The 25935-nt window shown below is 43.6% G+C and overlaps 1 protein-coding gene across 1 annotated transcript; it reads right to left on the reverse strand.

Moving 5' to 3' along the window:
* Positions 1-594: 594 nt before the first annotated feature.
* Positions 595-24701, reverse strand: muc (dihydrolipoamide S-acetyltransferase muc). Its single transcript, XM_080285014.1, has 11 exons — positions 24564-24701; positions 21359-21537; positions 20022-20158; positions 17661-17939; positions 17326-17424; positions 13268-13372; positions 11809-12002; positions 10179-10341; positions 7240-7379; positions 4630-4775; positions 595-2643 (listed from the first exon to the last, which is right to left on the reverse strand). Exons 1-10 carry the CDS (start codon positions 24683-24685, stop codon positions 4646-4648), a joined length of 1548 nt encoding a protein of 515 aa, XP_080141140.1. The 5' UTR covers positions 24686-24701; the 3' UTR covers positions 595-2643; positions 4630-4645.
* Between the last annotated feature and the right edge of the window lie 1234 nt (positions 24702-25935).

Here is a 25935-nt window from a genome sequence, read left to right on the forward strand (position 1 = left end):
GCCAGTTCATTTCCATCCAAAAGTATATCACAGTGAGGTTCACCTCTCTCAACCATTTGGGGAGTGGGGTGGCTCAGCAGTAGAGCGTGTGACAAGATTGCATTGTCAAGAGTTCATGCCCCACCTAGGTAGCTGCCTTTGCTGGGAGGGGTAATGCTTTCCTGTAACTCTAGCAGGGCTGTGTGATCTATCTAGGTCTAGCTCGGGGGAATAATCCCCTTATCTACATTTACTCTCAAAGCATAAACAAAACTCTGCACCAGACTGCAGAGCTCTTGTTCATTATTAGCAAGTAGCGCAGGATAATCTGCATGCATCACAATTGTGATACTCACTCTTCACCATTCATTACTACTTTTATCTCTTCATAACTTGGGTTTTTACCTCTCACAACTCCATCCATATACATATCGAAGAGACATGGGGACAGCTCAGATCCTTGTTTTTTCACACACACACACACACACACACCTCTCTCTCTCTAGTGTTCTCTGGTTATAAAAACATGAAATAAAATAATATATTTCTTATAAAGACATTAAATAATTGAACTATTTAACCACAACAGTTCAAATCAACAGTATTTATAAATACAGGTATGTACATCAAGACTTCCATGACGATAGCTAGAAATGAGACGTTAGGTCATACTTGTTTGGACTTTGGAAGCTTCCAAGACCCTGTTTCTTACCAGTTTATTCCTGCTTACTGCATGTACGTTATTTGTTAGTGTATGAAAAAATTTTAATTTATATCATTTCACATACAACAGACTAGCTGATGGATGGATGGATCCATAATTGTTCCATCTATCTATTGCCAGATGCCTCAATCCCATAGAGGGTGGCCACAAACAGATCACCTCCATATTGCCCTGTCCAAAGCTACTTCACTGCCTTGCTCCTAGCCCACCTCCCACTCACCCATATACCTCTCCACTCCATCCCTTCATCTCATCCTCAGCCTCCCCCTCCACCTCACTCGCATACACTCTCTGCGTTGGTCACTCGCTCTCCATCCTCTCCACATGGCTAAACCACCTCAATGTATTTCTCCTAACGCATTCTGCCACATCCACATCACAGCGCACCTTCATTTCCTCATTTGTCAGTCTGTCTCTCCATGTACCTCCACATGCTCCTCTCAAATAACTCATTTCCAGTGCTCTCACCCTTGACTTGCATCCTTCCAACAAGGTCCAAGCTTTACTTCCATACTTTAGAGCTGGTATCACAATACTGTCATGCAGTGACTTTTATACTTCCATGCTCACTTCCCTGTTCCTTATCACTGCTTTCAAAGAACCAGCCACCCTGCTTCCCTGCCGTACCCTTTCAAGCACTTCACCCTCTAAACTTCCATCCTGACTCATCACACTACCCAAGTACTGTAGTTAAACGCACTCACATTTTCCATTTCCTCCTCATCCAGCCTCACTGTACATTCAGCAACTTCATTACTTTCAAAGACCATAACTTTACTCTTCTGTACATTCATCCTTAAAATCCATTTCTTACACATACTCCCAACTCATTTGCCAAGCCTTGCAGTTCCTCTTTGTCTTCACTTAACAATAAAGTATCATCTGCAAACTACAGTACAGGGAGTTTCCAAATACTGCTCTCTCTCATTAGGCCCACTCCAACATCCACTACCCTACCTTGTATCTCTTTTATGACCCCATCCATATACAGATTGAACAACCATGGGTACATGGCACATAGCTGTTTCAATCCAACCTTCAAATGGAAAAATTCACTCAGTAATATCCACAAGCACTGCAGCCTTAGCACCCTCATACATACTCTTCACGGCATTCAACAACTTCCCATTTGCTCCGTATATCTGGGGACACTCAGTAGTAGAGTGTCAGACTCGAGACCAGGGTTCATAAGTTCGAGCCATGCTTGGTAGCTGCCGTGTCAGGAGGGGTAGTGCCCTCCTGTCACCTGGCAGGGCTACATGATCTAACAAGGTCTAGCTCAGGGGAACACTTCCCTTTCCGTATACCAATACTTTCCACAACCCTTGTCTATCCACTCTGTCATATGCTTTCTCTGAATCCATGAAGACCACATGCAACTTCTTTCCCTTCTCTAGAAACTTTTCCACTACAGACCTAAGAATGAATATCTGATCTACACAACCTCTTTCCTTCCTAAAACCTCCCAGTTCTCAGCTAATTCCTCTGTCATTTCCCTATCTCAGTCAGTAAGTATCCTACCACATACTTTTCTTATTATGCTATAAAGATAAATGCCCCTATGGTTCCCACATTCTTTTTCCTCCTTTTTATAACTGCTATTTATGCAAATTATTAATATTAAGGATACAGTTATCATCCAAAACAATAGCACGGTGCAATATGCAAGATAATTAACTGATGCAGAGGTGGTTAGGAAGCTTCCTTAGCCCATAAGAATGTACCCCACTGTCTATCAATCTATACCCAGATGCCATATTCCAGTAAAGGGTGGTTGCTTGTCGGTGAGTTAGTGGTTTTGCAGGAAGGGGCAATAACCCTCTGCCAATGCACTTGTTGACCCACAGGGAACATGTGTGAGTTGGTTATGGTTACCACCCAGCATTGTAAATAGTTTCTTGGCTTACAGGAAACCATTAGGCTTGTCACTCAATGTTAAGCTACCTGAAAAGGAAAGAAGAGCAATAAAGAGAAAGAAAAGATACTGTCTGCTGGTAAATAAAACCCTGTTTGTCAGTGACAGATAATGTACTGGGCAGCTGTTTGCATCAGAATCATATGCTACATGGCACAGACCTCACAGCACATCTTCCCTAACGATTTATTTGTCGCAAGAAAGGGAAACACAAACAGCGTCCCCCAAGAATCTGTTTTGTCCCCTACACTCTTTAATCTATACATGTACGACATACCCACACACCACAGATACACATAGCTTCCTATGCAGATGATATAACACTTACATGCATGCACCAAAACACAAACACAGCTGCACACATCATTCAACCTTACCTCAACACACTACACGAATGGTTCACCACAAACAGGCTCAAAACAGCCCCAGCCAAATCTACGGTGACTCTTCTCACAAACTGGACAGCAGAACACAGTCACATCCCACACCTCACCATAAACAACACTCCCCTACCACACACACACACACACACACACACAAAATCCTTGGTGTAACATACAATACATCAATGTCATTTAAACAACACATCACAAACATTAAAAATAAAATAACACCAAGACTCAGTGCTTTGAGGTCACTTGCCCATACAACATTCGGACACAACAAAGAAACTACAACCACAGTATACAAACAATACATACGTTCAATGATGAATTATGCAAGCCCTGCCTGGGCTTCTAACCTCACCAAAACACACTACAACACTCTACAGACCATACAGAACAAAGCCCTAAAAATAATCACAGGCTGCACAGCTACTACACCCACAGATCACCTACATCAAGAAACCAAAGTCCTCAAAGTCAAGGATCACCTATACATGAGAGGCACCCAGTTTCTTGCTGCAGCCTCCACAACCCCACAACATCCGCTATATTACATGGCAGGACATCCACCCACACCAAGGAGCATCAAAACAACACCCAGCACACAATACCATACACAAATACTGTCATCTCTCCCCCCTCGCCCACCTCAGACCAGCTTCCAGAAGCATATCCACACTCAGATCACTCGCACCTCCATTCAGTCACTTAAAGACAACACACAGCTGCATGCACGGCCTCCTGACATCCACCCTTCTGAATCCTATCTTCCTCGTGAGGACAGGGTCCACCTGGCCAGGCTGAGATGTGGGCACCATCCAGCCCACTTAAGCTACCAAAAGAGGCTGGATGACTCCGTCGCTGATGCCTGTCCAGGATGCAACACAGCACCCCATACTATTAAGCACATTATGGAAGACTGCATTGCACACAATCACCTACGCCAACAACACAACATACACTCCTTGAGAGCGCTGTGGGAAAGCCCGGTCTCGGCCATGGCCTTCCTAAGGGGCTCGGGGCTGTTCAGCCAGACTGCCTAGGGAACAACTACTGCTACTACTACTGCTCAGTACATGTCTTGTTACTCATACGTCAGTTCCTCCATTAACTACATCACTGCCTACTGTGCTCATGTTGTGAGTGGAAACAGCATAAGGCAAATCAAGGAATAATGAAAGTATATGTGTCACAAGAATGGCAAGCAACTGTTCAGTACAAGTTACCCATACTGTACATCAGTTCCTCCACTAGCTACATCACTGCCTCCTGTGCTCATGTCGTGAATGGAAACAGCATTAACTGTATATGACTCTGCCTGGGTACATCATAACAACAACAACAACAACAACTCTCTCTCTCTCTCTCTCTCTCTCTATCTCTCTCGCATGTGCTGTATTGCCTGACATAATACTGGTATGTGCTCCTGCCTTGAGTCAACCCTAAATGCATACTGGTAATATTTCCCTTCAGTACAATTTCCTGTGTTTCACCAACCACCTCATTACAAGCACTCTATCTGCAAATTTCTCTCACTGACTGCCATCATAAGTCCTCTTTCATCTTAAAGTATGTCAGGAACAAAGCTTACTCTTGCATCTACATGTCTCCCCCCCCCTCAGTACCTACCACACCTGGCTCCTACAAAAGCATAGTTGAAGGGTTCTCCAGGAATTTCTTGAAAGCAGCCAACCACTGTGCTCCCACAGCACCATCCACAGTTCGATGGTCACAGCTCAGCGTTACACTCATCACCTGTGCAGCACGGTACCTGTACACAAAACCACATTTATCATATTTAGAAACTCCTCCCTGACTTACAATGAAGAGTGTCTGCCACATCAATAAGAGTAAGTCCTTGGCCTTCTTCACCCTCCTGGTCAACAATATACAATACTGATTGTATGGGAAACAGTGTTGTTATGGCCCCAGGCTCATCTGGATGCAGACCTGGTCAACTACAAGCCAATATTGTTGTCCTGCTGTTCACCATCCTCCTCCTGGGAGACAGGGAGGGAACTGAGAGGTGTTTATATAACCAGGTAGTGGAACTGCCCTGTTGTACTGGTGCCAGTATGTAAAAGCACCACTCACATCCCTGACTTATGAGACAAGTCTGTAAAATCAGTGAGTCACAATGTTACTGGCATGCAGAGACTTTGTAGCACTTAATCCTAAGCGTCCTTGCACAATTTATTTTGACAGTAGCTTGAATCTGTCAACACCCTAATATCAACATTGTACCATCATCATCATCCGGACCTCCTTTCCAACCCTAGGGCAGAGTAAGGAGTAGCAACATTCGGACAACCCAAGCTTGCCCAATCCAATGGGCCACACTTCCTTTCGCTGATCATTCTAGCCCTCGAAATCCTGGCTCTATACATCTATCCATCCATCATCCAATCCTACGTTGCCCCATGAGCCTGTTTGTTACAGGCAAACCTCAATTTGTGATACCCCGGAATAGTGATGGGAGTAGAAATACCATCCTACCCCGTTTATCGTAGGCCTACCCCCAGTTTTGCGATCGTTTTGATTTTTTTTTTTTTTATACCGATTTTGATTATATTTTAAATTTAAATTTTGTGTTTAGGTTCACTTATAAACTGTTTTCAGACTTAGATTAATGTGTTTTAGTCATAGGTGGAGTGAACACTGTCATTTGGGGTACAGATTCTTGCCTATCAGACGAGGTACAAAACTGTGTGGACATTTAGGCAACTCAACAATGAATATTTAGTGTTTGACTATTGAACATCTAACCTATCATTGATTACATAATAATAATTATAAATAAATATTAATAATTATGAAAGCCTTAAACAGTAAATATTTCATGCACTGATGAAAACTGTGGTAAATCATGTTTACATTCGGACTGTTCAACGAAAAACACTTTGAAAATACAAAGGAATTTCTAAACACTGTAAATGTTGGAAAATTAGAGAGAAAAAAATAAAAGGAACTCAGGAACTAGAACAGTAACTAAAACGACAAAAAGATGGGCCGTTGAAAAGACTACCCTGATTGCATCATCTATCGCATTCCCCGTCAAGAGAATTTCCTTTCAAAATATCAACGATTCTCTGTCACAACAATTCACACCTTGGACAGTTCTTCGTCATTCATACATCATTATTATGCATAAAAGATTTTATTTAATTGTCCTGGGACCATCTGATAGTGGGATTTACAATGCTGCTACTTCTTCTCTACCAAGTTTGAAAAATGAGTCAGAGATTGCATTCTACAGTGACCCTGACTGGGTACAAGCAAGATGGGCACTGGTTTTAGGCTTAGGTTAGCTTCTTTTACAGCTGTTAGGCTATATAGACTGACCTAAAACTTTTTTGTGGACTCATTTGGATGGCTTTAGGACTTGGTAAGGGGGGCGACCCCTAAGACTCAAAAACACATCCCTATACATGTTAAATCTACCCCAAAATACGATACCCGGCCTAGTGATGGGCCCATTTGGCTGGGGCAATGGGCAGGTGTTGGGCCCTCCAAGGCTCTCCGAAACGTTTGCCATGATTAAGTGATTTTAGATAAGACCACGAATAGGATGGATGGACAGTGTGAAGAGAGCGCTGGATGCGAGAGGGATGTCTGTTGAGCAAGGAAGAGTGGCTGTGCGTGACAGAAATAAATGGAGAGAAATTGTGAATGAATAAGTGATGACGCAGCCCTGAGGGGATATTCTCCCGCATTTGGTCTGATCAGCTAGTCAGGTCTGGTGCGGGTAAGGGGATGGGTCTGTTATGATGTGGCAGGGGTAAACCAGTTCTGCTGTCGGGCCCTGCTGCGGATGTCACTGATTGCATTGCCCAGTTGACCCTTGTGCGGTGTGGTGCGGTGAGGATCTGTCCGTTCTCCCCTTTGGGGCTAAGATGCGAATGAATGTGTTTGAATGGATGAGTAAATGGAGAGTGAGTCGTCCTGTCTCGGCTACCTCCCTTTCCTTGGGGGAAGCAGCCTAGGTATATAGATAGATAGATAGAATCTGGGGGACACTTAAACCAGCCAAAAACCCCAGTTATATGGATACCACCCAACACAGTAAATGGTTTCCTGGGTTCAGGAAACCATCTGGCTTGTCACTCAGTCTTGGAGCCATAAGGCATCCCTACACTGAGTGGAGGATTTCAAAGTGTAAGACACTCACCTAGAAAGAAGTGCCCTGAAATCTCCCATGCCAGTGCAAATACAGTCCATTGTGAATCTGTGCTTACCCTTCCTCTGCCTCCTGGTCCACAATGAGTCTCTTCTCAGTGGCACCAACAGCCAGGATGCAGGACTGGGGTGGGTTGATGATGGCACTGAAGTTTTTAACACCAAACATACCAAGGTTTGACACTGAGAACGTCCCTCCCTGGAAGCAATGTCTCAATTATTTATCTTTACCATTACAAAGGCATATAATTACAATGTAGATATACAGCAACTCTTCATGTGCAACGTAAGTGTTAACCTACGATTCAGTTCAAACAAAATCTGCATATCCCATTGGAGCCCAGTGTCCTCAGTACTGGACAGAACTGGGAATTTTCAAATCTTAATAAAGTAGGGAAGCCCCGGGTGGGGACCTATGAGCTTCACGACTAAAAGCCAATAGGCGGAGGGTGGTACGCTTAGCACCCTCCCCGTGCAGTGCCTCGCCCTGCAACTCTGGGATCCAATGGGATATATGGGCCCAATTAATCCATTATAATAAACCTACTGTAATGTGTTAAATGAATCTCTGGCCTGATCCCTCCTTGCCCATTAAAACTTTCTGTGACCCCAACTAGATCAAAGATTTGCTTTCTAAGAATACAACCTCTTGTATAGAAGTAAAACAGACATAAGATGGTGCCATTACAGACCCTTAAAGTGACAAATAGAAGTAGGAAATAAAGTATCTATCTATCTATAGCCCGACGCCCTAATCCCGCAAAGGGTGGCCGCAGACAAAACGCCTCCAAGTCACTCTGTCACCCACCATTTGACTCCCCTCCCCCAACTCACCCCCTCCCTCATATACCTCTCAACTCCATCCCTCCACCTCATCCTCGGTCTACCCCTCCCTCTCCCTCCCTCCACCTCACCCACATACACCCTCTTAGTCAGTCTTTCACTCTCCATCCTCTCCACATGTCCAAACCACCTCAGTGTATTTCTCCTAATCTTTTCAACCACATCCACATCTACCCCACAACGTTCCTTCACTTCTTCATTCGTCAACCTGTCCCTCCATGTCACTCCACATGCTCCTCTCAAGTAACTCATTTCCACTGCTCTCACTCTTGACTTGTTCCCCTCTTGCAAGGTCCACGCCTCGCTTCCATACGTCAGGGTAGGGATCACAATACCATCATGCAGAGACTTCTTAACTTCCATACTCACTTCCCTATTTCTCATCACTGCTTTCAGCATGCCTACAACCTTCCTTCCCTGCTGTACCCTTTCACGCACTTCATCCCCCAAAGTTCCATCCTTACTCATCACACTACCCAAGTACTTGAATGCACTCACATTCTCAGTCGATAGAGATGTGGCCTGCAATCTTACCGGACCCAGGTTCAAATCCCGGCTGGGACAGGGAACAGTTTAAGGATCTGAATTTCATAAAAGCAGACTTTACTGATCTACCAGCAGACCCGCCGACATGTCGTAAAAAAACCCCGCTAATACCAGTACACCAGTCCTGTAAGAGACAGCCCTAGCATTTATGTACCCCCCTGGGGGTAGGGGGGTTTCAAGAATACTCCCCCAGTATCCCTGCTTGTCGTACGAGGCGACTAAAAGGGTTGGTGGTGGGTTAGTGCCCCACCCCGTAAAAAGAACTAACTAAAAAAGCAAAGAAATAAAGTAAAAGTCCTGTAATCCAAATGACGGGACGGTGAGTCTTTCGGACTTTTTTTTTTTTTTTTTTACTATTGGGTGGGACCTCTGAAAGCATTAGAAATATGTACACACGATAACTAATGATGGACAATGACTACAATCTTTCTGGTGACTAAAACAGTGCAAGTGGAAATGTTAATAATGTGTAAATAATGTGTAAACAGCAAGTGAAAGCAATGAATGTAAATATAAGTGAACAGTGGAAAATAGTTTTATAAGTTACCGCAAGTGACAGTGCATAACATAGTGTAAATAAAATAGAAATGTAAATAATGTAAATAAAATGGAGAATGTAAATAGAAACGTAAATGAGAGTAGTAATAAAAGAATAAGAGTATATATACTAGGAGTAATGAAAGTGAAAGTTTCACTCTAGCATGTATGAATACTGGGAGTTATGAAAGTGAAAGTGACAGATTCGCTGTCAACGCTAGTATACAGGATGAGAAAGTGAATGCCTGGAGTGAAAATAAACTACTAGTACTGAAAGAAACTTATAGATAAATACTGTATATATAAATAAGTGTAATAAAGTACTAGGAATATAAAGTGTGAGTGTGTTTATAGATAATAAATGACAGCTCCGCCTCAGAATACCATCGGGGAACCAGCACAGGAGGAAAGCTCGTATGGGCTCGTACAGTAATTTACATTGCTTTCACAGTTTTTTTTTTTTTTTGGAATATGGATTCCAAACTACTTGAAATTCATAGAATAGTGTTTGTAGATATAATATCAGGCAGTGGTAACCATATTACGAGGTATATGGAAGTGTAAAGTTGAGACTTCGTTACCCAACTTCAGAAGTCTCCACAAGTCCTACGGTAGACGACGAAGGCTCAACAAACATCCTAGGGGAAAGCTGAAGGTATGTGCCATACGCATATATAATTTTAATATTCTAGGACTAATAACTGATTTTTGGCAAATATTTTTAAAAAGTCAGTCAGAGCGCGAATATCCTCGCGGGACGCACAAGGAGCGCAAAAACAACCCCGCGGTGTAGGAGTTAAGAATAATGCACGGAAGCTTTTATATTACTGGAAGTGTTCATTGCTATTCAACTACTGAGTCTACTAATGTATGATACCTATCTTCCATAGGCCTATGTTGTGAACACACCTCTTGCCTTTTGCTTACAACAAACATATGCTCTCTCTCTTTCTGTGTGCATGCATGCTTCTGTGAGCACATGCATGCATGCATGTTTGTGCACATTGATAAGCATATGTGCAACTGTATGTATAGTACATATTCTTTACATACCTGTACAGTATAAACTGACCTGGAACTCATGAGGCTGTAGTTTGCCCTCCCTGGCCCGTGCTGCTAAAGCTTTCACTTCATCTGAAATGGTGGCCAGGCCTTTCTGCTCTGCCCGGAACACTATTGGGGTGATCAACCCACGCTCTGTGCTCACCGCAACACTCACATCAACATTATTGTACCTGTTGTCAAAGACAGGTGCTGAGGTTAAAAAGGGTAGCAGGAGTAGTAATAATGGTTGCAACCCCATGTTCATCTGAACACAACACTGGTGGACTGCTTGATGAAGCTGTCCCCTCCTACAGTACACCATCCACTTTTCAGGGGAATAAAAAAGGAGCCGAGAAAAAACTATATAACCAGGCAGCTAAGCTGACCAATTACAGTGTATTGGTGTCACCGAGAGAAGGCATCCTTCTCTAGCACCGGTGAAATGGGATATATGCTGAGAGGTACAGTGATGATGGTAGTAGTCATGATAACAGAAAATAATTAACAGTTATGGCAGGGTACTGCATGAATGTTACTTTGGTGACTTACTGCCTACCAGTGTATACTTTTTGTTTTTACTTGGCCTAAAACTGCCATCTTGAATGCCAAACTGTAATGAGATTTATACTATATAATTATAATTTATATATCTATATCTATCTATCTATATATATCTCATCTCATCTCATCAGCTGTTTGAGTGTCCACTGCAGGACCGGCCTATCCCGATCAAAGTGGGGACGATACAGCCATTGTATTTTTACCAAGTGGCTTAGGCTGTCTGGTAGACAGAATGTGGAACATCAGAACTAATGATTGCAGGCAGTTCGTCTGCACGTGTAAACCATTTACATACATAAACCCACAGTCATCACACAAACTACCAGTACACAGCATATCTTACTCTCAACTCACTGCTTTCAGCCTTAAGTTTTTATTTTTATACATTCTCACTCACCCATTTATTATTCTGAACCCTTAATATTTTCAGTAAGACTCTTCTACCTTAAGTTACAATGTCAAGATAACACTCATTCACAGTGAGTCAGGCTAAACAATTAACAAAATCTTCAACAAAAAGCATTTTAATGTTTCTTCCGACCGTATCTGATATCCCAATATTGGCAGTAAAAACTGGTATTAGTTCGGTATTGGAAAAAATGCCAATATCTGCGATAAACTGGTTAGGCGAACTGTATTGGTTACGGCACTACTACAGTCTCATTTACTTTCCATTCAAAACAATATTTAAAAGTTACTGCATTACCCAGTTAGGTCATGCTTCTTAGGAAATCTACAGGGTACAATGTGGCAGCAAAATGAAGAAAACAGTTCTTTCACCTTAACTTGGCCCAGATTTTCACCCTTTTGAAGCTTATTTCACAACGCTCATTGGCAGAAATAGACAATGTTACAGCTCGGCCTCCTTTCCATTGCACATCATCTTGACTACCATCACATTCTAGTGTTAAACTCTTATTACAACCCAGCATTCAAGATACAGAGAGGACAATTTCAGGAATAGTTAAAGCATCATTAACTGCCTGATAACAGTGTCGACCCAGAAAGACTTAGTCTCAGGGAACCTTCTTGCAAGCCAATGCAAAGGATGAAGTCAAAGAAGAGTTTTACAAACAGAGAGAGAGAGTAGCACTCACTGTCTGATAATGGTGTCGAGCCATGAAGAGTTAGCTTCCGGGACCTTCTTGCAAGCAAGTGCGGAGGCCTTAATGATGAAGTCGTTAAAGGAGAGTTTGATGCTGTCCTTCTCCAGTAGCTCATTGAATTCTGCCCTCAGGCTGGCCACCTCATCCATTACAACATCTGTGCTCAAGTAGTAATGTGGGATGCTCTGCAGGCACAGAAAATAGTACATTTCACACTTCACTTTACACTACAGTACACAACTTAATACACATTACACAACATGGCACATATGAGAATTCAGATTACATTACACAACTTGGTACATATTATACAGAACATTACACAACACGGTGCATCACAGACTTCACACTACACAAATGGTACACTTTACACTTCACATTATGCTGCAGAACAAAATACAGGCAAATTACAATTTATATTACCATCACACTTGAAACTCTTCTAGTATAAGATACTGTAATATTGCAGGAAATTCTGATAAAAGCACAACACACAATACATACTCTATTAAACAATTTATCTATCTATAGCCAGACACCTTAGTCTAATCCCTAAGGAGGGGGCTACAACCAATCATCTCATTCACCCTGCCTGTTAATATCATCACTCCACTCATCCTCTGTCTTCCCCTACCCCTCCAACTCACTGTCTTACATGATCTCTCATTCTCCATTTTCTTCATATGACCAAACCATTTCAAAGGATGGTAACACTTTTCAGCATATCCATATCATCAAAATGCTCCTTGACTTCCTCATTTGTCGGCGTGTCTCTCCACATAACTCCACATAATTCTCCTAAAAAACTGACTTCCACTTCTCTCTGTTCAAAATGTGACAAAACAGGTACGGCATAGGAGGCCAGGAATCTCTGCCTTTGAATGTGATAGCTGCTTGGACTGACACAGCCTCTTACCAGCCCAGATGTTAAGGATGAGGAGATCTGTGCATGCTGCACCTCATCCTTGGTTTCCCTCTTCCTCCCTCCTGCTGCAATGTTTCACAGTTTCCATTCACCCTTATTTCCCCTCCATGTATGATCCTTGGTTTTCCCCTCCACATGTTGTCCTTGGTTTCTCCCCTCCATATATTATCCTCATTATTTCCCTCTACATAAGATTCTCAGTCTCCCTCTCCATCTATGATCCTCAATCCCCCTCGCCACAAATGATCCTCAGTCTCCCACTCTCACTTTTTCCTTCCATATACAATCTTTGATCTCCCCATCCCTCTTTTCCCTTCTATATAATTCTCAGTTTCCCATTCACTCTCTCCCACTCTATGTATGATGGAAATTACAGAAAAGCTAGAAACAAAACACACACACACACAGTAGTTGTGTCCTACCGACTAAAACATCCCCTCACCTCTTCCCTGGTCTCCCCCTCCTTATACAACTGAAGAAACTATGCAAGTAAAGGCAGGGAAGCTGTAGAACTGATTGTCATACCTGCTTGGACTGACAGAGGCGCTTAGCAATGATGGTCCTGATGTTTGAGATGGGCAGGTCTGTGTATCCTGCACCTGGTACGGCAGCTACTGCTGGCATACCCATCTGGAAACAGGTTTCACTGTTAACACATCCAATAATTCCTCACTCAACACCATAGATGTACAGTCAATCAAAAAAGTATCAGTGCACATTTGCACAGAACAACCTGATACCAAGGACGGTAAGTACTGAAAAATGTCAGATGGTTTTATCCCACTTTAGTAACCCTGCTTTGAAAAGGGTGCCCTACACAAGGTCTGTTCAGAAAGTACCTTAGTTTCCAAAAAAATAAATAGCTAGCCTGTTGAGCTAAGACACCAATCCCCATCAAAGTAGGCCCCTTTTGACTTGACACACATAGCCAAGCATTGTTTCCATTGCCTGAAACATTTTTCAAAGTTGGTTTTTGGCATGTCCTGCAAGTGCTTCATCGCATTCGTCATAGTCCCTTCTCGTCTCAAATCAGGAACCCTTCAGCGGAGATTTGAGCTTAGAGAATAACCAAAAGTCACACAAAGCCATATCTGGTGAGCAGGGAGCCTGCCAGACCTGCAGGATGTTGTGCTTGACCAAAAATCCCTGGGTCAGTCGGAAAGAATGAGCTGGGGCGCTGTCAAGGCGCAGCTTCCAACTTGCCACTTTCCATAGGTCTGATCTTTCAGCTGAGCTGCATCACGAAGATGACAGATAATGTCGAGGTAGTAACATTTGTTGACAGTTTGACCTTCTGGTACATATTTATGATGCACAACACCATGATAGTCCAAAAAATAAAATGTCAATGTGCAAGTGCATTTCACCTTGCTGCAGACTCGTCTTGCTTTTTTTGTCTGGGGCGACCCTGCAGGCTTCCAATGGGACGACTGTGCTTTGGTTTCTGGGTTGTACCCATACACCCAAGTCTCATCTCCAGTGATAACAATCTTCACAAAGTCAAGATCGCGATTTGCACACTCCAGAGAGTCTTTAGCAATGTTCATCCAAGAGAAAAGAATGTGACGAAGCACCTGCAGGTGATACCAAAAACTGACTTTGAAAAATGTTTCAGAAGGTGAAATGGATGCTACGATATGTGTGTCAAGTCAGAAGGGGCCTCCTTTGAGGGAGATTAGTGTCCTAGCTCAACAGAAGACCTTGTGTTGGATGCTTGTGACATTCCTCATTGGTACTGTTGTTTTATGCATTGGCAAATTATAACAAGCAACGTTGGGTCTGGTTAGTACTTGGATGGGTGACCGCCGGGGAACACCAGATGCTGTTGGCATCCCTACGTGTCAAGTGGGGTTGGTGGAGGATTAGTGCCCCTCCCTGTAAAACAATTAACTCTAAGCCCTTGGCCACCCCGTTTGGGATACATGGCGTCTGGCAATGAATGAATGAATGAAATTATAACAAATTAATCTTCTCTGGACTTCACAAGCAATACTGATAATTTTCAATATCATCAAATGCTCTTGTGCATTACTTTTTTTACTGAATATACAGACGTATACAAAACTCTGTTCTCAAAAGAAATAAGTGCAGGTAAATTTCTTAATACATCTAAAATATAAACATCAGGTGCAAAAAACACTATCTATCTACTGCCAGACGCCTCAATCCCGTTCAGGGTGGCCACAAACAAATCGCCTCCACAACACCCTGTCCCCCGCCATTTCACTGCCCTGCTCCCAACTCACACCCCCCTCTCTCATATACCTCTCCACCCCATCCCTCCATCTCATCCTCGGCCTCCCCCTCCATATCATTTTTGAAAAGAAAATAGAGGAACAATGGACTACCTGCACAGTAATGTAAGGCCGGAATACAGCGATCTTAAGTTATTGCTGTAACTCCAAACTAATCTGAATGTAAATGGCATAAACACCATAAAACAAGAACTCACACAATTCATCAAACAACAAAACATACACATTGCCATCTTACAAGAAACAAAACTATGCAGAACACAAAAAACACCCATACTGCATAACCACCATTAGACAAGGCCGGGCAGACGGTGTTGGTGGTGGACTCATCACCTTGGTACACCAATCCATCAACTTTTCAGATACCAGTGCACACAAATCACTTCACCCCCACATGACACCACAGCAGAAATACAATAAATCAAATTACAGCTACTCACACAACATAATACCCAACATTTGGAAGCATGGCACTGTACTATCAGCACTATCCCCAAGCTCAACAAAGACTCCACGCTGCCTTCCTCACACTCCTATGTACCCCCTTCAAAGTCACTGAACAATGAGTATTACAATTAGTGACACCTCACATCCCCCTAGCCCCATCACAACATGGTTTTAGGCCGCTACACTCCACAAACACTCTTCTCACAGACCTTAGCAAAGAGTTTCTGATGGCATCAATTCAGCTAGGCCACCACACAGAACACTCCTAGTCACACTTGACATTAGCAAAGCTTTTGATGCCATCCCCTGCCATAACCTCACAAACAAAATATTCAACACGAACATGCACAATAACACAAAAAGATGACTGGATAACTACTTAGCAGGTAGACTTGCACATGTAACATTTCCTGGCCAGTCACTGAACATCACAAACTTCACAAATGGCATCCCTGAAGGATCTGTTTTCTCCCCTACACTCTTTAACTTATACAAGCAAGGCATACCCACACGCAACAGAAAAAATACACATAGCTTCCTATGCAGATGACATAACACTTACATGTACACACCAAAATGCAAAACACAGCTGCACACATCCTCCACCCTTACCTCAACACACTACATGAAGAAAATGGTTCACCACAAATTTACTTGATATAGCCCCAGCCAAATCTACAGTGACCTTTCTAACAAACTGGACAGCAGAACATGGTCACATTCCACACCTCACCATATGCAACACCCCCCTTCCACACACACACACACACACACACACACACACACACACACACACACACACACACACAAAATCCTTGGTGTAACATACAATACTGTACATCAGTGTCATTTAAACAACACAGCACAAAAATTAAAGATAAATTAACAATAAGACTCAATCCCGTACGGTCACTTGCCCATACAACATTCGGACACAATAAAGAAACCACCAGAACAGTATACAAACAATATATAAGTTCAGTGATGAATTATACAAGCCCTGTTTGGGTTTCTAGCCTCACTAATACACACTACAACACCCTACAGATCATAAAGAACAAGGCCCTAAAAACAACCAAAGGCTGCACAGCTACTACACCTACAGACCACCTACACCAAGAAACCAAAGTCCTCAAAGTCAAGGATCATCTAGACATGGGAGGCACAGAAATTCTTGCTGCAGCCTCCACAAACCCACTACATGGCAGCACATCCACACACTTCAAGGAACATAAAAACAACACCCACCACATGATATCATACACAAATATACTGTACTGTCATCTTTCCCCCCTCGTCTGCCTCAAACCAGCTTCCAGAAGCATATCCATACTCAAACCACTCGCCGCTCCATTCAGTCGCTCAAAGACAACACATAGCTGCTTGCATGGCCTCCTGAAATCCATCCTTCTGAATCCTTCCTTCCTCGTGAGGACAGGGTCCACCTAACCAGGCTGCGTTATGGGCATCATCCAGCCCCCCTGAAGAGGCTGGATGACTCCATCGCTGATGCCTGTCCAGGATGTAACACAGCACCCCATACTATTATGCACATTAAGGAAGACTGCACTACACAAAAATGCTTGTGCCAACAACGCAACATACACTCCTTGAGAGCTCTGTGGGAAATCCCAGTCTCGGCCATGGCCTTCCTTAGAGACTCAAGGTTGTTCAGCCAGACTACCTAGGGAACAACTACTACTACCATTGCCTACAAAACCTTCCCTTGTGTGTGCATTTGGTGGTTTGACGGTGCAGGCAGGCAGTGTGGTGTGAATGGCTGAAGGAGTGTGCGAGAGACTGTAAGATGAAGGAGAGAGTGAATGAGTGAATGAAATAGTGAATAAAAGAGTAACAGATTGTAAAACAGTGTGCGAGTACCTGTGGAGCACCTGCCAGTTGTGTTGCAAATTTCTCGACGTCAGACCCACGCAGCCAGTCATCAGGAGAATGGCCCACACCAGCTAATTGTGCCACCGCCTGAAACAGTCATGGTAGTGCCCAGTGTACCCACAATGATGCACACATACACATACATGCACATATATATATTTGTATATACGTATATCCATACCCACAAATACACACAAACACATAAACACATCCTTTTAACTAAGAGCTGTCTCTCCTAATGTTATGCTCACGATAATATTGATAACGCACAAGTGTTAGGAGTGTTGAACACCCATAACAAGAGACACAGCACTCATACTCACAGCAAGGTCAATATTCTGTTCAGTGGAGAGCTTCTTGGCATAGGGCGATGCAAAGACAAAGCCTCCTGGTGCAACTGCTGGCGGGGTGGCTGGAGCAGGAATGGCAACTGGGGTGGGGGGAGCTGGTGGGGACGGGACAGCAGCAGGGGCAGTTGGGGCAGCAGCTGGGGCTGGTGCCGCAGCAGCAGGGGTGGGAGCTGGATCAGCTACTGTCTCAGTAGGCTTGTAATCTTTGAAGGCTGCTATGTCTTTCTCGTCTCTCACGATGATACATAGTAACTACAGGAAAATACAAGATAGCTACAAATTTCATACCAGCACCATTTGCCTATTCATTTATCTAATGACACAAGCTTAATCCCAGAACTAATCCTTCATATGAGCATTACTGTATATCAAGTGAGCTGAAAATATTAAACATCACTCCCTCCTTACTCTTCTAACTCCATCCTCCTCCATCCCTCCCTATTCCCACACCATATCCCACTATTGACCCTCTCCTGTTCCTGCTTTCTGGAGAGGAATGCCTTCATGTAGTGGCACCAATATAGCTAGGGTGACTCCTCTGTCTGGTTATATGAATGTCCCTCAACTCACTCCCTATCTCCTGAAAGGAGAGCTGTGGACTGCAGAATGATAACCTCAGCCTGCAGTCCACCAAGTTCACATTCAAATGAGCCTGGGGTCACAACAACAAAAACAACCTCCTCCCCTCCATGCTCCCACACTCCCTCCTCTTCCAGTTCCTATTCCAACACACCCTGATCCATACAGCAATCCCATGGTTACTGCACATAATTGCTACCATGCCTAGTGCATGATAATGAAACCACAATAACAAATGCACTGAACCTAAGGAATTTATCCTAACTGGGCTCCCCACTCATAAATCCACATCTTCCCTTTTACAACAATTTAGACCCAATTTATAGCTACACACATTCTGTTAAGTAACAGAAACACACATAGCCATGGTTAAGTTAACACTGGACGGCCGATAACGTTATTTACGTCATCCGAAAAACTCCCGTAAACTGGCCGATGATGTTATTCATGCCATCGAAGTACTGTACAATATTTGGGGGGGGGGGAATCCATTTATTGTTTGATGCTTATGGGGCTAGGTTTAAAATGTGCACCAATGTCTTCCCATTCTTCCTGTGACCCATGTGACTACTCTGTGCCACTATGCCACTGGCCAAGATTCTTTAAATTTCTAATTTATGCATATACAGTACAGTAATCCCCATACTATCCGGACACCCACTTTCCGGACATCCCACTTACTGGATACTGAGGGCCTGGACCTTCGGAACCCCCCCCCACCCACAAAAAAAAAAAAAAAAAATCCCACCTGTAATTTGATATTGCTTCGCGGCGCCGAACAGCTGTTTACACCACAGCCCCTTCACCCCTTCCTTCCTCCCCCCTCCCCTGTCAGGGTTGCCATTTGGTATTTTTAATTACCAAATGTGGGCCAATTTGGTAATGAAAAATTCGTTTGGTAATGAATCAGAATAATGCATTACCAAACGGATTTTTCACATGTATGAGGTCACACAGGATGGAGATGGTGGATTGTTTGCTCTCTCTGATTAATCTGCTAGCCTACATAGTGTGAAAATAATCAACATGCTGAAAGGACTAGGATTACAACTGAGGAGCTGAAAGGAAGGATGGGACTGGAGTTTATTGGTGCTGTGATAAGGAGGGGTAGACTGAGATGCTTGGGCATATTGAGATGATGGAGGATGATAGGGCACGGAAGGTGAGAAGTGTGAACATCGGGGGTACGGTTGCAAGAGGCAGGCCAAAAAAAGAGCTGGGAGGAGGTCATACAGTGTGACCTCAGGGATAAAGAATGGAACAGAGAGGCTGTCAAAGACTGGGCAGTGTGGAGAGCCACCATTATGTGACCAAGGGAAGTGCATGCAAGCATGGTGGAGCCTTTAATGATACCAATGACCTGATATTATACCGCAGTCATTCTGATTGTGCGTGAGAGGGAGATCTTCAACCCCCTTTAGACGATTACCTGTCATTTAATGGAAGCCCCTCACTTCCCTCCTTCCTACCCTCCTTGCCCTTCTTCTCACCCTCCTCCCCTACCTTTCTGTCTCTCTCCCCCTTCCTTCTCCTTCCAATCTCATCTATCCCAGAGGAATATCCTCTCTGGCGGACACCAGAATTTCTACCGGTACCAAGTATCCTTAGTCGAGGGTCTCTCTCTGTTCCCTATCTTCCTCTCCCTTCCTCCTACCCTACTCCCCTTCTTCCTTCCTATTTCCCTCCCCTTCCTTTCTCTCTCTCTCCATGCCCTCATTCCCCCTCCATCTTCTCTCGCTTTCCCACTGTCCTCACCCTTCCCAGTGGAATGTCCTTTTCCCCAGCAGACACCAGAATCTTGGCCAGGTATCCTTCCTCGGGCGTCTCCATTCCCATAGTGGCCTTGTCAGTCTCAATCTCTGCCAGCAGGTCACCCTCACTCAGCTCATCACCTGTACATACAAACACCCATCAATGGTATATTCACCAGTTATAGCCCATTCATTAATTAGAACAATCCGTTAATTAATTATAACAACCGGAATCCTTTCATGAATCATAAACAATCCATTCATTACAACTCATCCATTAATTATAACCCATTCTTTACAGGATCATTGTTTTAGCCTGACAAATATTCCAAACTCCATTCAACTCAGCTGCATGAAAACTGCAAGTCTGCACTCAGAGAATTTGCATGGTGAAGAACCAAGAAAACATGACTTACAATGTCTGACGATGGTGTGGCACATGAGGCAGACATTTACCTACCATACACGAGAATAAAAAAGCAGTCAGGTGCATGCACGCATATTTGTGTGTGTGTGTGTGTGTGTGTGTGTGTGTGTGTGTGTGTGTGTGTGTGTGTGTGTGTGTGTGTGTGTGTGTGTGTGTGTGTGTGTGTGTGTGTGTGTGTGTGTGTGTGTGTGTGTGTGTGTGTGTGTGTGTGTGTGTGTGTGTGTGTGTGTGTGTGTGTGTGTGTGTGTGTGTGTGTGTGTGTGTGTGTGTGTGTGTGTGTGTGTGTGTGTGTGTGTGTGTGTGTGTGTGTGTGTGTGTGTGTGTGTGTGTGTGTGTGTGTGTGTGTGTGTGTGTGTGTGTGTGTGTGTGTGTGTGTGTGTGTGTGTGTGTGTGTGTGTGTGTGTGTGTGTGTGTGTGTGTGTGTGTGTGTGTGTGTGTGTGTGTGTGTGTGTGTGTGTGTGTGTGTGTGTGTGTGTGTGTGTGTGTGTGTGTGTGTGTGTGTGTGTGTGTGTGTGTGTGTGTGTGTGTGTGTGTGTGTGTGTGTGTGTGTGTGTGTGTGTGTGTGTGTGTGTGTGTGTGTGTGTGTGTGTGTGTGTGTGTGTGTGTGTGTGTGTGTGTGTGTGTGTGTGTGTGTGTGTGTGTGTGTGTGTGTGTGTGTGTGTGTGTGTGTGTGTGTGTGTGTGTGTGTGTGTGTGTGTGTGTGTGTGTGTGTGTGTGTGTGTGTGTGTGTGTGTGTGTGTGTGTGTGAGAGAGAGAGAGAGAGAGAGAGAGAGAGAACCAAGAGCAGCAGTCTGAAGAAAAAATTGGAGTGTTATAATTCAGTATCAATCAAGAGAATGGCAGTCTGAAGTAAAAATGCAGACAGTGATATTCTTTAATAAAATGCCTAGATAATAGTGATACTGTATTCTGACCTTCCTTCTTCTCCCACGATATGATGGTGCCCATCTCCATGGTGGGTGAGAGAGCTGGCAGGTTGACCCTGACATGTGGTGGAAGGTCTGCCTCTGATGACATCCCACGCAATGGCACACCAGTTCCTGAACCCATACCATCCCCCACCATGACAACGCCCCAACACCGCACCCTACACCTGAACACCATGCCACAACCAAGGAAAATACCTGTATTACATCCTATTCGTGTCAAGTGGGGTTGGTGGAGGATTAGTGCCCCTCCCTGTAAAGCAATTAACTCTAAGCCATTGGCCACCCCGTCTGGGATACTTGGCGTCTGGCAATGAATGAATGAATGAAACATCCTATTCACTTCAGCCTAGTCAAAAAATTGCCATTTTTCCATTACGAATGCTAGGTTATAACAATTAAATTTATAACAGAATAAATGCTAGCCATAATAAAGGGTAACTTTCCAACTTCAGCCTAAATAAACTCATAAATCTATGATTTTTTTTTTTCTTGTTTTTTTATGTGGTTCACTTGATTTTTATCACTTCCATAGGAAACTACCAGTTTTTTAAAAATCCTCCCCACCCAAAAAAATCTGTGAACTGCAAGTCATTTTTGGCATTAATCTACTCTAACCTCACTCAACCTACCCTAGACCCTAAGCAATTCAGCCATAACTATAACCAATTCCAATCTTACTTTAGTTATCAGCCTAACATTCCTGATAAACAAGATCAGGAATGGGAAAATACCTGTTACTCACATAGGCCATGATGATACGAGATGCCAGGCAGCAACTTAGCTTGTGACTGGCTAGAGTAAATCACATGACTTGCCCTAGCTAAATTTAAAAATGTTGTATCTTTGTTACTACTGATTTCCAACAAAACTGTCACAGAAGAGAACGTGTTTGCATTGATGAGCTCTAATTAAAGAACTCCCTAAAAATAACCAGACTAATTATGGGCCAAGAATACCCAAAGAAGTGCTCTCGAAAGATGAAGAACTACAGTTGCTCCTGTGGTTTTCTGATACTGAGCAACATGAAATTAGTTGCAGAAGGACAAAAATCTGGGCCAAGTTATGGTGAAAGAAACCACTCTACAGTACCACTGTAGTAAACTCATTTAGGCTACATAATATTCCAAGGGCAACATTTAAATTCAAACAATGATCTTTTATTACAGTACTATAATTATTACACATTATAATTACAGTATTATTAAGGTGGTTGGTGGTGGCAACCATCATGCACCCACTTGATGCAGTGCTGCCTAATTCTTCCTTCACCTGTAACAGTCTTTATTGTGTCTGCCCTCCTCTCTTCCTATTTCTCCCATCATTTTTTAATACTCTTCTTTCTTTCTCAGGTGGCTTTACATTCAGTGACAAGCCTAATGGTTTCCTGTTAGCCAGGAAACCATTAACAATTCTGGGTGGTAACCATACAACCAACACATGTGTGTTCCCTACACGTCAACAAGCGGGTTGGTGGAGGGTTAGTGCCCCTTCCCACTGAACAACCAACTCAAAGACAAACAGCCACCCCTCACAGGATCATGGCATCTGGCTATAAACTGAAAGAAGATCTATCTATCTATCTATCTATTGCCAGACGCCTCAATCCAGTATGGGGTGGTCACAAACAAATCGCCTCCATGTTGCCCTATCCCCCGCCATTTCACTGCCCTGCTCCCAACTCACATCCCCCTCTCTCATATAGCTCTCCACTTCATCCCTCCATCTCATCCTCAGCCTCCCCCTCCCTTTCCCCCCTTCCAGCTCACTCACATACACTCTCCTCGTCAGTCTCTCACACTCCATCCTCTCCACATGACCAAACCACCTCAGTATGTTCCTCCTAACACTTCCTATCATACCCACATCCACACCACAATGCTCCTTTATATCCTCATTTGTCAGCCTGTCTCTCCATGTGACTCCACAGGCTCCTCTTAAATAACTCATTTCTACTGCTCTAACTCTTGGCTTGCATCCTTCCAACAACGTCCAAGCTTCACTTCCATACGTTAGAGTTGGTATCATAATACTGTAATGTAGTAACTTTTTCACTTCCATGCTCACTTCCCTGTTTCTTATCACTGCTTTCAAGGAACCAGCATTTCTTCCTTGTTGTACCCTTTCAAGCACTTTACCCTCCAAACTTCCATCCTTACTCATCACACTACCCAAGTACTTAAACGTACTCACATTTTCCAATTCCTCACCATCCAACCTCACTGTACATTCATTGACTTCACCTCTCTCAAAGACCATCACTTTACTCTTCCCTACATTCACCTTTAGATTCCGTTTCTTACATACTCTCCCAAACTCATCCACCAAGCCTTGCAGCTCCCCTTTGTCTTCACTTAACAACACAGTATCATCTGCAAACAACAGTACAAGGAGTTTCCAAACACTACCCTCTCTCACTAGGGCCACTCCAACATCCACTGCCCTATCTTGTATCTCTTTTATTACCCCATCCACGTACAGATTAAACAACCATGGAGACATGACACATCCCTGTTTCAACCCAACCTTCAAAGAGAAAAATTCACTTAATTCACCATCCACACGCACTGCAGCCTTAGCACCATCATACATACACTTCACAGCATTCAACAACATCCCATCTACTCCATATATTCTTAATACTTTCCACAATCCTTGTCTACCCACTCTGTCATATGCTTTATCCAAATCCATGAACACCGCATACAACTTCTTTCCCTTCTCTAGAAACTTTTCCACTAAGGATCTAAGAATGAATATCTGATCTACACAACCTCTTCCCTTCCTAAAGCCTCCCTGTTCTTCTCCAACTAATTCCTCTGTTATTTCCCTAACTATGTCAATAAGTATCCTACCATAAACTTTTCCTATTACACTAAGGAGACAAATGCCCCTATGATTACCACACACTTCTTTTTCCCCTTTTCCTTTGTACAAGGGAATAATTATACCTGCCTTCCAATCCTCCGGGACTCTACCTTCGTTTCCAGTGGTCAGACAGCATCATATTTCCCCACAGTTCCAACTAGCTTCTTTTAACTACTAATGCTAGCAGTCTCGTCCACTGAAACATTTTTAATATTATAACATTTCCACCCAAAAGGAAATAAACGTTTGTTTACAGCAGACCAGTTGACTCTGGTCCCGCCGGCAGCCCCGCTGACAGACACTGTGATGTTTACCGCAGCCTCACCTGTATTCCTTGGTAGGCGCAGCTGCCAGGACGGTCAGGTGGCGCTGGGGTGTACTCCTGGCCACATGTCTAGGAGTCAAGCGGGGCAGCGCTGCCCTCAGAGCAGCTGACGTACGCAACATTTCACTACCTCTACAGCAGAGCAGACGACAGTGCTAGTGAGCTACTCTTGGCCCGTCCGAGTCCAACTCAAACACACGTTTTCTTTTGCTCCGCACCGACATAAACTAAAATAATATATAGGTATTATAATTATGTTGCCCAATGATCCTCTTCTTGTCTCTCACACTAACTAATGTTACATTGAATTTTGCTGTCACAGTGCTACGATTTAATGCAGTGATATAATTATCCCACAACTAAAAAAAAAAAATCCAGGTATAGATAGGCTATGACTTTTCCGTTATTTTGTTGCCCAGACATCACCTTCCTAGGTCACCTTCTGCCACGTCATCAGCCTCTGTTCGATCCTCAGACGTCAGTGGCAGAGGGTTGGGACCGATCGCTGAGTGATGTTAGTAACACTAGGAGAATCTCGAGGCTATGAAATAGGCTACTAAGTTTGTCGTGACAACGGAAGGTGGTCAGTATAAGAGAAGCTCATTTTCTGTCTCCTCGTCTTCCTCTCCAACTCTCCAAAGGTGATGTCACTCGCAGATTATTATAAATGGTCGAATAATACCAGCCAATAAATAAATCAGTAGGCGATTGTTTATTAATCCAAATCGCCCACACGGCCCCTAACCTTCCTACTCCTTTCCCCCTTTCCCCTCTATCCCTGCCACCTCTGATCCCTTCCTAACCCCTCTTCCCACCATAACCTTCAACCTCACCCATCATGGAGAGATAGCCTGCTGTATGAGAGAGGGCGTGTAAGATGGAGAAAAGGCAGCTTGTTGGTGGACGGGGTGAGGGTGACATGGAGGCAATTTACTTGCGATCACCCCTTTGGGAATTAAGACATTTGGTTTTACAGATACAAAGACAGACAGATAGATAGCTATTATATACAGATGATAAAAACAAAATTATTAAAACCAAAGGAAAATAAATTGTGCCCAAACTAGTATACTGTATTGTTCATTTCATTATTTACATATAAACACGCAAAACACAATTGTTTGTACAAAAAACAGCAGCCAGACATTACAATATTACACCCACCCACCCCACACACACACACACACTTATGCTGCCTACTTCTTCCTCATCTTTGTCATTCTCTGTCTCTGCCCCACGCCCGGAGCGTGACTTTTCAAAGGGGGCGGGGAGGTCTTTTCTTCTGAAACTGTGGCTAGTCCAAGGTCTGCTACATGCTTGCTTATTGAAGGTCCGGGAGTATGCATAAGCGACGCTGAGAAGTAACACAAAA

Source organism: Coenobita brevimanus, chromosome 103 (assembly GCF_032717465.1).
Source record: "Coenobita brevimanus isolate Jiangsu-jjx chromosome 103, ASM3271746v2, whole genome shotgun sequence".
Classification (NCBI taxonomy): domain Eukaryota; kingdom Metazoa; phylum Arthropoda; class Malacostraca; order Decapoda; family Coenobitidae; genus Coenobita; species Coenobita brevimanus.